The 16272-nt window shown below is 43.9% G+C and overlaps 1 protein-coding gene across 3 annotated transcripts in view; it reads left to right on the top strand.

Annotated features, from left to right (window-relative positions):
* LOXHD1 (lipoxygenase homology PLAT domains 1) overlaps nt 1–16272 on the top strand; it is a 288412-nt gene that overhangs the window by 225481 nt on the left and 46659 nt on the right. For all 3 annotated transcript variants that reach the window (XM_025178253.2, XM_075932726.1, XM_075932727.1), the window contains 4 exons: nt 326–535; nt 3366–3489; nt 5423–5631; nt 11413–11598. In XM_025178253.2, coding sequence (XP_025034038.2) covers nt 326–535; nt 3366–3489; nt 5423–5631; nt 11413–11598 — 729 coding nt within the window. The remainder of the gene's footprint in view (nt 1–325; nt 536–3365; nt 3490–5422; nt 5632–11412; nt 11599–16272) is intronic.

A 16272-nucleotide genomic window follows, 5' to 3' on the forward strand; every position in this document is an offset into this window, starting at 1 on the left:
TAGCTCTGTTGTCATTGAAGAACGAACAGAAGTAAATAGTAAAATCATACTTTTGGCACTAAAGTCTGCAGATACAATTCCACGTGCTCGGCACATCTGTTCACTCTGAGTAAGAGAGCGACTTTTTACATTGTCACTCTCACTGCACAACCACATTTTAAACCTCTCCTTCCTAGGACAGAATCTTTTACAGACAACTCTGCTACAACTTTAATCAAATACTGTCCAGTAAGGCTGGGTTAACACATGAAGTGTATTCCATGCTATACATTAGCTGTTGAACAACCACTATTAACAAAAATTATTGCTATTAAACATCCTGTAGGAGGATAAGTTCACAATACAGGCTGTGGACCTTGGCATTATATACAAGATCAAGATTCGTCATGACAATACCATGCTGAATGCTGACTGGTACCTGGAAAAAGTAGAGATTCTGGATGAAACCACAGAAGAATTGTACCTCTTCCTATGTGAACGCTGGCTTTCTACAAAGAAGGAGGACAAAAGGATAGAACGGACACTTTACGAGCAGGTACAGTAACAACACCTAATACAATTGTAACTCACACACCTAGGCTCCGTCTAGATCACATCCCTCTGTCAACAGAGGGATGTAAATGAGGCACTTCGAAAGTGCAAATGAAGCAGAGATTAAAATATCCCCCACTTCATTTGCATAATCGCATCATGGCGCTCTTTCAAACAAGCACCATTTTGAAAGTAAAACCACGGTCTAGACGTGGTTCTTTTGAAAATGGCAGACTTTTTCAAAAGATCCTGTAAACCTCATGTCGACAGAGGGATGTAATCTAGACGTGGCCCTAGTGTAGTTCACTGTCCCACGTAGTGGCACTTAGACCACTTAGAATGAGAGATAAGAACAAAGGAGCACTACAGCCTAAACTGAGAGCCAGCTGGCTTTATAACTCAAGCTGTCCAGGCTCCTACACTAAACTCCAAAGGTTCCAGGTTCAAATCTGTCTCATGGTGGTAACACAATGATCCTGACCAGGGTGTCTAAGCTCTGCTATGTTACTGCTGATAAAAATGAGATGCAAGGCCTTTCTTCTGGTTGCAGTTCATTACTGATCTTAATGGATCACCCCACAGGCTGTTTTTGGTCTATGTAAAATGAATTGATGGTTCTCTCTCTGGTGTCCTGTTCCTGACTTCTAGGCTACGTCTACATTGGCCCCTTTTCCGGAAGGGGCATGTAAATTTCAGCAGTCGTCGTAGGGAAATCCGCGGGGGATTTAAATATCCCCCGCGGCATTTAAATAAAAATGTCCGCTGCTTTTTTCCGGCTTTTAAAAAAGCCGGAAAAGAGCGTCTACACTGGCCCCAATCCTCCGGAAAAAGCGCCCTTTTCCGGAGGATCTTATTCCTACTTCAGTGTAGACGCTCTTTTTTTAAAAGCCGGAAAAAAGCGGCGGACATTTTTATTTAAATGCCGCGGGGGATATTTAAATCCCCCGCGGATTTCCCTATTACGGCTTCTGAAATTAACATGCCCCTTCCGGAAAAGGGGCCAGTGTAGACGTAGCCCTATTGTTTGCAGTCTCAGTGAACAGGCCAAGGACTGAACGATTCATGGAGACTTACCCTCTTCAGATCCAGGTCCAAGTGTATTGGCAAGGCGATGTAGGGAATTATGTACTGTTGCTGCCTGTGCTGTCCCTGCCCAGAGGATAAGAAATAGATTTCTCTCTTCCTGGAGTTCTCAATCCAAAATTCTGGGTTGCATAGCCCCTCCCCCTGCACCCATCCACACTAAAAACACACCTGGAAAAGCTCCATATGCATTGTTTAATCAGTATAATAGAGCTAATTAGAATTCAAAGTACATGTATTAATTAAAATTAGCAAGCAGGATTAAGTTAATAGGCACTTCTTGCCTTTACACAGGAAGGCACAGCACTGCAGCTGATTAAAGTCTGTTGTGTTTCGGGGCTTTGCTTTACAAACCACAGTTACATTTTAATTGAAAGTTACTATTAAATTATCATTAACAAACAGAGCCAAACTCACCCTGGGTATAGCGTCAGAGAGGTAAGTAGGGTTGCACCAGGGATTATACTGGTACCTTGCATCTAATATAATTACAGTTCCCAGCAGAGTCTTCTGAGTTCTTGTGGTCACACCCACCCAATTGCTCATATTAATTCCTTCTCAATGAAACAAGATTTAGTAGATAAGAAATGAAGTGGTTGTGGGAAAGGGTTCTTGTGTTAACTGGGCTATGGCACAAAATCCATCCTCAGTAAGTGCGCTAAAAACATAACAGGGTTAGCATTCGGGGCCATTCAGCTTCGTGGCATTTGTTTGACCTTTGACTCTTCAACAGCTACATCTTGTTAAGAAAATCTGGAGCTGCTCTAGGTGTCTGCCTTGTCTGTGGTCATTGCTCTCACACAGAGCCGGATTATCAAAGCGGGGAGAGGAAGCAGGTCTGCGTGCTGCCATTCCCTCTCCCCCCACCTGGCTGGAGCCATGTGCATCACCACTAGTGGTGCTTGTCTGCAGGCACACCTACCCCCCCCCCCCCCGCTGCACCCACTGGCCAGTGGGAGAGGCGGGGAGAAGTGCCTGCAAGCGCAGGGTTGCACGGAACCACCTGTTTCCCAGGGAGCTGTGCCAAGTAAGCACCCCAATCCCTTGCCCCCTCCCACACTCTACCTCCTGCCCAGACTCCACACCCCCCAAACTGCTCCTGCACCCTACTCCCAGCCAACTCCTACATCCTACTTCCTACCAAGACCCCATACCCTCCCCCCCAGCTCACTCCTGCACCCTACTCACTGCCCAGAACCCATACCCCTACCCCGCTCCTGCACCCTACCTCTCACCCAAACCCCACACCTGTATCCTGCCCTTGCACCCTCCCTCCTACCCAGACACTGCCCTCCACCCCCAGCCGGCTTCTACTCCCGCCCTTCCACCCAAACCCCACACCCTCACCAGCTCCCTCCTGCACAATAATCCCTCATTTTTGGCCCCGTGCCACAGCCTAGGGGGCCTCACAAAACCTGCTAGCCCCCTGGCCCCACAAGAGTTAATCTGGCTCTGCTCTGACATGTTGGGTGGATGAGTCACAATCAATTTTTCATTAGGTACATTAAGCGCATGCAAGTTGCCTTCATTATAGCACTCAGGGAAATGGTGGAATTAAGGTCATTACAGTAAAATCAATGGAGGAGCTGTAGTAAATGATGAGGAGTCATGCTTAGGAAAGCTGTTCTCAGCAAAAACTCGGGTGAACCAGAGGGATTTCTTGTAATGTTGCTCTTTGAAGCATGCAGGAACAGCTGGCAATGCTGTGAACACTGAGCCTGATTGTCATCATATACGTGTGTTCCCATTAGGGCTATGATGGGAAACGGAGCAGTCTAGGTGGTTCCTCTCTCAGCTTGAAGAGCCAAGATAGCAATGCAAATGTGAAGAATAAGAAGAAACCCAGCTTGAACGGCTCTGCAAAGGAAGGCTCATGTAAGAGACCAGTGTGTGTGTCTGGATGCACGGGTATGTTCTAGATTTGAGCTCTTTGGCCAATGTGTTGATACTGGTGAAGACCAAAGTAGGGCAGAAAAGGTACATCTACACAGCAGCACTATTTTGGGGTAACGTCTGTTATTCCAAGATAGAGTTCTGAGCGTCTTAACAGCAAGCCCGTTATTTCGAAATACATTCAAAATAATGGGCTTGTTATTCTTGTCTCGTAAGCCTCAGTGCACAAGGATTAGGGGACTCAATGGAATAGCGCTGTATTCCAAAATTAGCCAAATTTCAAAATAGGCTATCTTGAAATAAGCTCTGCGATTTGCGTAGCTCATAGTGTGTAGCTTATTTCGAGCTACACGCTACTGTAGTGATAAAGATAAATTGTTCTGTTTCTCCTGCGGTCATACCACTTGGGACTGTGATCCTATGGGATCTCATAAGCTCCATAGAACCAGGCTTGATCGATGCTTGGATCTGTTTGTGTACTGCTATTGTTATGGTGGCCTTCACCATCGCAAATGAATAATCTACGTGGTACGAAACACTTCCTCTGCCTGCAGACTTCTGCTTTCCCTCCTGCCTAAATCTAGGTGCTAGAACCTGGAGGCTGAGTCCATCAATTTATGTGAAAACAAGTTCTGCAAGCTTGACTCTAAGCACAGCACTTCCTTGCAGGGCAGGGGCAGGGAGTGAGAGACTTCATGTACTCCCCCTCCTCAGGCCCTGATTGACCTGGGGGCAGCAGGAGGGAGCACAAGAAGTCTCCTCCCACTGCCAGGGGCATGGGCGACAAGAGTGAACCTCCAGCTGTTCAGAACTGCTGGCGGTTCTCTCTGGGGAGGGGGCAAAGATTTTGCCTGCTCCCCCACCCTCAAACTAATCAGGGTCTGTGGAAGGGGAAGCATGGACGTTTCCTGGCCCTGCCTCTTCTGCCTAAGGCCCCGCCCCTTCCGTGGCATCCCAGGGCCACTTTAAAAATTTCTGAAGTGGCCCCTGGTCAAAAATTATTGCCCACCTCTGATGTAGCACCCGAGTCTCATTGACACTAAGGTCCCTTAATGTAAATCAAAATCAGCCCCTTACTCTACATCAGGCATGTCCAAAGTCCGGCCCGCGGGCAAATTGCGGCCCGTGTTCCGGTTTAATACGGCCCCTCAGGTAATTTGGCAATATCTATCTTTTATGGCCCCCAACGAATCCATATGTATTGAGATGAATACATTGTAAAATCTCAGTTAATGTCAGTTGGTCTAAATCAGTTATAAATATATTTGGACACAACATGTATACTTGGTGTTATGTTCCTGTTCATATTTTTTTAACTTAAAAGTTGACAGACAACCTTTATTACCAATAATATGTAATGTACTTTACAATGTTCCTGACATATATTTCAGCTTCCTGGATTTTTTTTTTCATCTGGCCTTCAGGTATGAAAGGCAGAGTGATTTAACACCTGTTTAGATTTGTCATCCATGTGACAAAATGAAAAGTATGCCATTTGCAATAAACTTTGCATAAAATAGTTAATTTGCATTTAATTTTAATGGTTCAAAGAATGTCAGGCAAAATGGTCGGCCCTCACGCATGTTCACTTCATCAAATCTGGCCCTCTTTGAAAAAAGTTTGGACACCCCTGCTCTACATAGAAAAACTCTGCCCTGACATGCACCCTGTGTGACCTTACTAAAGTGAATGAAGTTGCATGGGAGGCGAACCAGTGCAGAATTTGGCCCTGTGTGTGTGTGTGTATGGCAAAATTTCTCAGCATATATTCACAGCCCAATCCTGCAAAGTGATGTGCACCTCAGGAAGTGAGATTACTCAGCATCTTTCAGGATCAGCCCATTGGTACTTGAGATGTTGCTACCCTTGTGTGTCTCTACATGTTTTCTGATTAATGGAACATTGTCGATTGCAGTGATTCCGTACCACCTCATCATCAGTACCGGCACAGAATATGATTCTAGCACCGACAGCCGAGTCTACACCATCATTATGGGTCCTCAGAAAGTGCAAACAGGCAGGCTATGGCTAGATCTTCCCAAAGACAAGAAAGAATTTGCTGATGGCTCAGTGGAGAAGTTCTCTGTTATGGGATTAGATGTTGGGGAGATCAAAAAATTGGAGGTATGGTGTGAATGAAGAGTGATTCTTGGGAGTCTGAATGAAGCATATTTCACCTATGTTCTCTAAGACTATGTTCAGATATAATTATAGATGGGCAAAAGCGAAGGTGTCTGAATCCAAAAAGGATAGAAACTGGTTTCTCTCTTGTTCTCTCACAAGGTTTCAACTACACCTTAATCAGACTCAGCAAATAAATCCCTCCTGGTTTTGAATTTGACTTTGAACCAAGACTTTAGAGGGCAAGTTCAAAATCTGCAACATTTAAATGGCTTTGGAACTGATGTTCCAGTTTTGCCCCATCTCTAACAAAACGGCAATTGCTCTTCCATCAGATGGCTGTTTTAACATCTTCAAATATAATTTTTTTAATCCAGTGCAGTTACAATTTATCCACAGATCCAGTAAAAACTTCCATGGTCCAATTTTCTATTTGCCTTTTCCCTTGCTGATTTTTGCTGTGCTTCTAGCTGGGTTTTTATAAGCTGCCTCCAACGAGGAAAGCATCTTGCATAATTTTCTAGCTAAACATGGAAATTGTTTTTACAGCTTAGAGGACCTCACAAAGAGAATTAATCATGGCTCATAAGCACTATGCACAGATCAGAAAACCTACAAAAGGAACTTTTTTCTTTTCTTTTTTTTCATACTATGGCTCAGGGAGACCAGAATTTGCATAAACTCCCCATTACTGAGTATGAAACTTCAAGATATGTGTCGTTCTCACTCCACATGGCCACTACTACCTTGAGAAAATCTACCCAAGTCCCACAAGTACTGCAGGCTTTCTGTAGCTGAAACCCATAGGGACTAAGGATTTCAATAGTCAGTGTATTCCAGCTGTTGCTGTTATCCTCCCAGATGTGCTGCAAAGCCTTTTTTAAATTTGTTATCCAGTGAAAGAGGAATGAAAGAAATATAAAAAGAGTGAGAACTCCTAAACAAATTGAAAATCTCTGACTTTGCCTACCCGGTTGCAGCAGGTAATGATAGAACAGTGAAATGATTCCATTAACTTTCATTCCAGCAATGCATGCTGACACCTTGAGCTGTGCTTTCCAATAGCTTTTAGTTTATTATCAAGCCATTTTCTTAATGCACTCTAAGTGCCTAGTTATTAACTCTGGGCCAATTTGTACCCAAGCTTTTTTGGTTCAGATTTTCAAAGTTAAACAAGTGCACAACTCTTCTACCTCCCCCACTCACCCCGTGTATGTGCATATGCTAATATAACCCTGACCTGAGTGGGTAAGCTGAGCAAGTATTGGGCTCTACCAAACTGTTAAAAATGAAAGAAGAGACAGTCAGGAGTTTGGGGAAAGAGAGAGAAAGAAGTGGGCAGGAATGATGGGCAAAAGAGAGGGGATGGGGAACTAGAACAGAAAGTGTGAAGTCTGGGCATGGTGAGAAGAGAGATGGGCAGGGAGAGGGAAGAAAATAACAGAAATAAAAAGGAAAGGGGGAAAAGAAATGTGATGGTGAAATTGAGAGAGAGGAAGAAGAATAAAAGTCCAGAAATAACACAGCTTAGAAACTAGCCTCTAGCCACTTGGGCTCCCAATTCCCCAATCGGCCTTATCATTATCCTATCCATCCTCCTATTCATTTTCCCACTTGTTCTTCTTAATGTGCTTTGATTCTCCATTTTGATAGCTACCCATTCATGGTTATGTGCCATTTCATGATGTCCCCTGTGTCTGGAACATGTCTTCTGATTAATCTGCATCGCAGCTATGACATTCATGGGCCAATCTGTCCTGGCTGCCGTGGCATGTATGCTTATTTTTCTTGTGCAGTATTGTGATCTTTAGGGGAAGAAGACTGCTAGCTATCTATTTGGTGGAGGTGAGGAACATCTAGGTATTTGGAGTTGGCATTAGCTTGTTATTAACAGAACATGAGCAGTTATAGGCATAAAATCATGAGCAGAAATAACATTGTGTAGTGCAGAAAATGCTGGGATAGCCTCTGTACTCTGTTCAACTGGCTTTGCAAGGATAGTAATATCTGCACTGGGATGCAATCTGTAATAATGCATTTTAATTCTGCTTTCAATAAAGATAAAAAGAACAAAGATTTGAGGGATATCAGAGGCGTCTTTTGCTGCCTGCTTTGCCTACATCTCTAAAACTTTTTAATGATTTTAATTTACACATTGAGATAAAAATAACGTGGGCACTTAGTAACTACAGGATATCACAGGCAGGCATTTGGTGAAAATTGAATATAGGTTGAACCTCTCTAGACCGGTACCCTCGGGACCAGACTGGTGCCGAACCAGAGAATTTGCCAGACCGCAAGAGCTCAACATTGTCTAGCAGCATTCCCAACACTCCCACTGCTTACTGGGCTCTTAGAAGACATTTAGGGTTAAATTAGAGCTAAATAACAGCACAGAACACTGAGATCCAGGGCTGGTGGCTGAAAACAAACTTTATGGGACTGCGGGAAACTTGGCCACACCCATAATAAGTGGACATCTGGCTAACTAAAATCACGTCAGATCACGGATGTTGCTGGACAAGAGTGTGCAAGACTGGAGAGGTTCAACCAATAGTGCTTTCTCAAATGTTTCTTCATTATCTTCTCCTAATAAAGAACAATAGCCCAGTGTCTTAGATTCCGACTGTCAAAGAGAATCACAGCATTATTTAAAAATCCATGTTTTCCTGTATACATGGGATGTCTTTCCTGAGCTGATATGACAGGCAACTAGCCCTCCCCAAGATTCATTTCTGACATGATACGTACAAGAAAGAGTTGAGCTCCTCTGTGCTGGGCGCTGGTCCTTGCTGAGTAAGAACTTGATCTGGCAAGATGCTGTAACCTCTTTGCTGTGACATTTGTCTGTTCTCTTCCTTTTGTTGTTTTGGTTTATCCTGTTGTGTCACATCTGAAATTTGACTGCAGGCTGCTAAAGGAAGGCTGCTGACCTTATTATCTGTGTTGTAAAGGGCCTAGGAAACTTCAGATTCTGAGAAATTACAACAGTGACGAGGCTTTTCAAAGGAGTCTGTGGGGTTAGGCACCCAAATATCTCTGAAATTCTATTTCTTTAGGCTCCACTCAGCATCCCAGCCAGATATATCATCAATCTTCCATTGGTGATCATTATGGCTCTATGTTCAGACTGCCCTCTGGTATGATACTGACTTAAAACCATGCAATACATTGGTGTGGCTTATTTCATGAATCATGTTGAAAAGGAATATGACAACTATTTACTGTTCCTGCTGGCTTAAAAGTAACCTGCTAACATAATTCAAAATTAAAGAATCCCAGAGTTATGTTCTGAATGCCTCACTGAGACTGTGCTGTCGCAGTTACTCAGCACTGGACTGAATTTTAACTCAGGTTTTAGACATTGTTCTAAGGCCCCCATCAGGGCCGGATTAAGACCTTTAGAGGCCCTAAGCACTAAAAAGATTATGGTGCCCCCCCCCATATGTAATTCAAAATAAAAACAATACTATACAGTAAAATCTTTTTTTTTTTTTTTTTTTTTGCCCCTGCTTTGCTGGTACCCTAAGCATGCGCTTAGTCTGCCTATTGGGTAATGCAGCTCTGGCCCCCATGAAAGTCTGCAGGTCTTCTGGGTTTGCAACAGTAGCCCTGAATGCAAGGGACCTCATGATGCCACATCAGAGCTATCAGGGGAGTTAATAGCTGCTTTGAAATGCTGCTGTCAAAAGATGTCCCAGAGTGAAGCCTTGTGGGATACTTGTAAGGAATTGAGATGAGCAGCAGACTGTCACAAGAGTCTCAAAAGAATTTCCCCTAGAGCTACTCTGTCCCAGCTTTCTAGGACTTCCTCACCATCCTCATTCCTGGCATCTTACAACAGATTTAAAGAAATGGCAGGGAGAGTGTGGAAAAGCAAGTGCTGTATTCCCATTCCTCTCACACCCTCGGAATCTGAGAAATATTGCATCCACTGTAGACTTGAATTTCCCTAATGGTTAGCTCTAATTTTCTGCAGCTGCACAGGCATTAGCATTGTAATAATATTCCTAATCAGAGTGATGCCTCAGACTGTCAGATAAAACGATCATTTGTTTTTGGGTGGAGAAAGATGCCACAGACCTGTCATCCTCAATGGAACAGTTACTCTTTAAAATAATAATAATAATAATAATAATTAATAAACAAAAAAAACCAGTTACTAGAGTGGTTCTGAAAATAATTTGTAAAAATTGAGAGCTGTGGGTTCTGTATCTCTTAATGATGCATAACTTTTGCTTTGAAAATAATGAACTGTAGGCAGCTCTTTTTTCCAGCCTTTTGTGAACAGATTGTTCATTAGAATGACTGACAGAGAGAAGTTCTCTTTTGGTGATTGGGATACATAATTATGCTGATACAGATATGCTAAGATTAATCTCCCAAGTTATTTAACAGTAACACACACATGTTCTGGGAGAGGAGTTTCAAGTATTAGCAATTGAGGCAGTTGTACCATCTCTGGCTGTGATACTGTCAGATTTCATAAACTAAGGCTGGGAGACCCTTCAAGGCGCTGAAGAATGATGATCACTAAATATGAGCCAGTACTGTACTGAACCAACACCCAGCAACATGCTGGAGTTACTGTGTTGCTTTAAGCACCAGCTTTTAGCTGTCTAGCTAAGGTATGCAGATGGCCCATCACCATAGTATCTGATGGTATGTCTAGACTGCAGCATGGCTATGGCTGGCCCAAGTCAGCTGACTCTGACTTTCAGGGCTCAGGTGGGGGGTGGCTATAATATTATAATGTAGATGTCCAGGACAGGCCAGAGCCAGAGCCCTTTGAAGGAAATGGTCTCAGAGCCCAGGCCCAGATGTCTACATTGCTATTTTTAGCTCTGCAGCCCTATAAGCTCCAGTTAGCTGCCCCAGACTCCGGGAGCCAGGGATGTGTTAATTGCAGGGTAGACATCCCCTCAGTGTATTTATCCTCACAATATACCTGGAGCTGTGAAAGGACCATTAGCCTCATTTTACAGTTGGGGAACTAAGGCAGAGAGATGAGACAAAGTCTATGGCAGAGCAGAGAACTGGACCCAGGCCTTCCAATTCCTAGGCTATGGAAAGATCCTTTTTAAATGTATTACACAGTAGCAATTAGAGACTCTGATCAACACTCATGCCCAATTGTGTTAAGTCCTATACAAAAGACAGAAGCAGACATTGTTCCTTCCCTGAAGAGCTTACAGCTCAAGAAAATGAGCCACATACCAAGGCTAGGAAAGAGGGAAACTATATCTATATCGATATTGATATGCAGATGGGCGGATGTGGGCTGATGGGGTCTGCTGAGGCCATTCTGTACCTGAGGAATGGCAGCAAATAAAATTCCCAGTAAGAGGAGCCATAAGTGGCCGGTCATGGCTTTTATTGTTGGTGGATGGGGGTGATGCAGTAAGAGGGATTTTATTTTTTGGACCCATAGGGGAGTTTCTTGACCATGTTTTAATGTGAGCAATAGTTTCTTGCCAATTTAATATCCCCTCCCCCCCCCAAACACATTGTGTAGGTTTTAAAACCATGCCTATCAGCATGATACCTGAGCACCTTCACTAGTATTAACAGCAATGGATCCTGACACCCTTCCTTCTGTGTAGAAATGCTATGTTTTACAGCTGCTGTGTTCCATCCTCGTGATGGCTGCATTTCTAGCAGTACATGGTGGCTTTGCCTGTAATTACCTCTTAAAACATCTGGTTTGATCATGCCTTTTAGGATTCTTGGATAGTTCTCTATTTCCTTGAACAATCGATGTTTTTATCTGTCTGAATGTCATAGTTGGGTCATGATGGTGCCACACCAGAGAGCTCCTGGCTGGTGGAAGAGCTAACACTCATTGTGCCCACGAAAGGGGTCATGTATACCTTTGTCTGTAAATGCTGGCTGGCCAGGGACCGAGGAGATGGACTCACGTCACGTGTCTTCAACATCCTGGATGCAGATTGTATTAACATTGGCCACAAGGTATGTGCTAAGATCTTTTTCATCTTTAACAATTAAATTAAAACTTACATTTAAATAAATGTTTGTGGGCCATATGTGGTCACAGATTATGACATAACTACAGTGAATATCTTTGTAAACTATTGTACTGTACATTGTACATGAGGTTTCAGTTTCTTTTAAAAGGTATATTTATTATTTATTTAGAATTTTTGCTTAGTACCATTATCTGTTGTAAAGCACTATATATACTTACGGTTCTAAAAAAAAATCTCCTATTTTGTATGCCTGAGAGATCATTTCAAAGTTAACAAAGTAACATGTGCCTTTATATGTGTTTGTTTCTGTATACAGTTTGTGGGTTTGGGGTGTTTGTTTGTTTGTTTGTTTGTTTTTAATGTGCTCAGTTAAAAAAAGAGTACCTGGAAACCACGAGATTTGTATCTGTTTGCTTATCTCTGAATCAAGTACCAAATTAAAAAGGAAAGACAAAACCTGCTATATGTATACAAACATTCAATATGAGATGTGTGCTGTATTTTAGTCCAATACAAATTTTAAAAAGCTTGAATTATGCAGTCCTTGGAAATAAGATTCATAATGGAAATACTAGCAGACAATTATGTTGACAAGTGAGACAATAATACAGTGTTGGTCTGAAATCTCTATTGGTAAATCTATATTCACAGCTAGATTACCTTGCTAGCAGAACAGTAATTTCATACGTTGCTCCTGACTTCCAACTAAATGAGATTTACTCATAAAATCTTTTATGTACCCCAGACAAACAGAAGTGCAATAAAAATTTTTACTAGCTGACAGACACTCAACCAATACACACAGCCTTCAGCGGTAGAACCTAATGCACTCAGAAAGGAGACGTTGGGCACTAAGATCGACTTTTGCTGAAACATTCCATCGATTCTTTAACTTCCACCTTGAACACCTTTCAAAGACTCATACCAGATTCTTCCTCTAACGCATCATCCATAAATGAATATTGATACTAATTAAGAGCCCAGTGTGGCTCACGACCTCCTTAAGTTTGCCGAAAGGAATTCCACCCACCAGAAATCTCTTATGTGATGTTTTGTCAGAATATTGCTGGAAGACTTGAGGAAAATCAGGGATGGTGTCTTTGAGCTGAGCGTTCAAAAACTGAAGTGTATGTTTCACTTTTCAAACAGTTCTTAACATATTTTGTCCAGTCTTTCCTTATAAAATGACTTGGATCAGTAACGCTAAATTTGTTAGCGTTGGTTCCCTTCACTGTTTTTGGAAAAGTTTCAGAGGGATAGCCGTGAAAGTCTGTTTCAGCAAAAACGACAAGGAGTCCGATGGCACTTTAACAACTAACATATTTAGGGCGTAAGCTTCCGTGAGCTACAACTCACTTGCTCAGATTCTGAAGAGAAAAGAAAAAAAAAAGGAAGGGAATACAGAGATGGGAGTGTGACATGAGTGATAATTAATTTCCCATTTACTCTCACCTTCTCATCACTGTTTGAGATGAGCTACATCCACTCTGATTTAACTAGCATTGATATCACACTCCCACCTCTGCATCCCTTGCTCTTTTTTTCTTTTCTCTTCAGCATCTGAGGAACTGTGTTGTAGCTCACAAAAACTTATGCCCTAATATCCTAATTAATTTGTTAGTTTTTAAAGTGCCATTGGACTCCTTGCTGTTTTTGGAAAATTGATGGTATGATTTTTCTTCACTTCTTGCATAGCCTGCAGAATAATTTAAATGTATCAGCTTTAATTTGTTTTTCCTCCTATTCCTTTGACACTCTTGAATAATGTGGCGTCCATGACTGATGCCTATAAAACCTACTCAACATATCAGACAATTAAGACCGTGTATTAGGACTGGTTTTGATATCCTTTTGCTGATAAACCCAAGTGTCTTAGTTACCACAGATAATATCTACATAAGTGTCTAAGTAACTTAGGATATGTCTACACACAGTCTTATTTTGGAATAACTGACGTTATTTCGAAAAAACATAGTGTGCGCCTGCACAGCAAGCCATTATTTCAAAATAATGTCAAGCTGGAGGACTTCTGACTCCAACTCATGTAACCCTCATTTCACGAGGAGTAAGGGAAGTCGAAGGATAAGTTTTCTTCCTTGGACTTCCTGCTGTGTAGATAGTGCCAAAAGCCGAATTAAGCTATTTCAACTTCAGCTATGCAATTGACATAGCTGAAGTTAAGTACAGGCAGTCCCCGGGTTACGTACAAGATAGGGACTGTAGGTTTGTTCTTAAGTTGAATCTGTATGTAAGTCGGAACTGGCGTCCAGATTCAGCCGCTGCTGAAACTGACCGCCAGTTCTGACTTACATACAGATTCAACTTAAGAACCCCAAGCTTCCCCAAGTCAGCTGCTGCTGAAACTGATGAGCGCTGATTCCAGGAAGCCTGGGGCAGAGCAACTCTGCCTCGGGCTTCCTGTAGTCAGCGCTGGTCAGTTTCAGCAGCGGCTGACTTGGGGACGCCTGGGGCAGAGCAGCTGGGGTGCTGCTGGGTTGCTTCAGTAGCACCGCTCCTCGGCGCTACTGGACCAACCCAGCAGCACCCCAGCTGCTCTGCCCCAGGCGTCCTGATTCAGCCACTGCTGAAACTGACCAGCAGCGGCTGAATCAGGACCTGGGGCAGAGCAGCTGGGGTGCTGCCGGGTTGGTCCAGTAGTGCCCAGAGCGGGCGCTGCAGGACCAATCCGCAGCGCCCCAGCTGCTCTGCTCCAGGGTTCAAAACAAAAGCCTGGTCTGCTGGGGGGGGACACACTAGCCGCGCCCCCCCCCCCCCCAGCAGACCAGGGACACGGGGAGCAGAGCCGCAGCGGCAGCGGGGTGCCGCGCCTCTGAGGCTTTGCTCTGGCACCGGGACTCAAGCGGCAGCAGCGGGCGGGTTCCCGCGCTTCTGAGGCTTTGCCAGAGCAAAGCCTCAGAAGCGCAGGGAACCGCAGCTGCTGCCGCTTCAGTCGCGGTGCCTGTGGTCAGCAGACCACAGGCATGGGACTGAAGCGGCAGCAGCGGCGGGTTCCCGCGCTTCTGAGGCTTTGCTCTGGCAAAGCCTCAGAAGCGCGGGAACCCGCCCGGTGCCCCTGGTCTGCTGGAGACCGTCTCCAGCAGACCAGGGGCACCGGAGCAGCTTACGAACGGGGCTTTCTTGCCCCGGAGCTCACAGGTAGCAATCTGCTACCTCGACCTCCGGGGCGAGAAAGCCCCGTTCGTAAGTGCGGATCCGACATAAGTCGGATCCGCGTAAGTCGGGGACTGCCTGTATCTTAATTCAACTGTTGCCCTGATGTGTAGACGTACTCTAAGTTAGTCCTGTTGACTTGCCGAGGGACTTCTAAGTCATTTAAATTCTTTTTATTCAAAGTTCCACGGAGCACTGGGACTCAGGTACCCAAATCACTTAGGTGCTTTTGAAATATTTTACTCTGTGGCTACGTCTACACTGGCATGATTTTCCGGAAATGCTTTTAACAGAAAAGTTTTCCGTTAAAAGCATTTTCGGAAAATCGCATCTAGATTGGCAGGACGCTTTTCCGCAAAAGCACTTTTTGCAGAAAAGCATCTGTGGCCAATCTAGATGCGCTTTTCCGCAAAAAAGCCCCGATCGCCATTTTCGCGATCGGGGCTTTTTTGCGGAAAAGAAATCTCTGCTGTCTACATTGGCCCTTTTGCACAAAAGTCTTTCGGAAAAAGACTTTTGCCCTAACAGGAGCAGCATAGTATTTCCGGAAAAGCACTGACAATCTTACATGAGATCGTCAGTGCTTTTGCAGAAATTCAAGTGGCCAGTGTAGACAGCTGGCAAGTTTTTCCGCAAAAGCAGATGATTTTGCGGAACAACTTGCCAGTCTAGACACAGCCTGTGAGTCCAACTATTCAGGTCTCAGAGAAAGAAAATAAAGTTACGCTAATATGATGAAAATGACCCCAAGCAGCTTTCCTATGCATAAGTTGGCATAACTTTAAAGTCTGATATCTTGGGACCTTTCAGGGCTAGATGCAAGTACTGTGTATCTCACTGGGAAACTGGGAATCATCACTTGTCCATGTCTAAGGCACCTAATTCTTGCCATGCAGTGTGACAAGACACATGTTAGGATTTAACCCTATCTTGGAAACAGAACTGAATATTGTCCACTCTGGAAATCAAAGTAGCAGCATTGGGGAAGCAGCTGATTTTTTTTAAAGGGGCAGGAGTTTGAAGTTGCTTGAGGGGTGGCGGGGCCTGGAATACTGAAAGGCTGTGTCTAGAATGGCCAGTTTTTCCGGAAAATCAGCAGCTTTTCCGGAAAAACTTGCCAGCTGTCTACACTGGCCGCTTGAATTTCCACAAAAGCACTGACTTCCTGCTGTAAAAAATCAGTGCTTCTTGCGGAAATACTATGCTGCTCCCGTTCGGGCAAAAGTCTTTTCCCGAAAGACTTTTGCGCAAAAGGGCCAGTGTAGACAGCAGAGATTTCTTTTCCGCAAAAAAGCCCCGATTGCGAAAATGGCGATGAGGGCTTTTTTGCGGAAAAGCGCGTCTAGATTGGCCACGGACGCTTTTCCGCAAAAAGTGCTTTTGTGGAAAAGCGTCCTGCCAATCTAGATGCTCTTTTCCGAACATGCTTTTAACGGAAAACTTTTCTGTTAAAAGCATTTCCGGAAAATCATGCCAGTGTAGACGT

Source organism: Pelodiscus sinensis, chromosome 6 (genome assembly GCF_049634645.1).
Source record: "Pelodiscus sinensis isolate JC-2024 chromosome 6, ASM4963464v1, whole genome shotgun sequence".
Classification (NCBI taxonomy): domain Eukaryota; kingdom Metazoa; phylum Chordata; order Testudines; family Trionychidae; genus Pelodiscus; species Pelodiscus sinensis.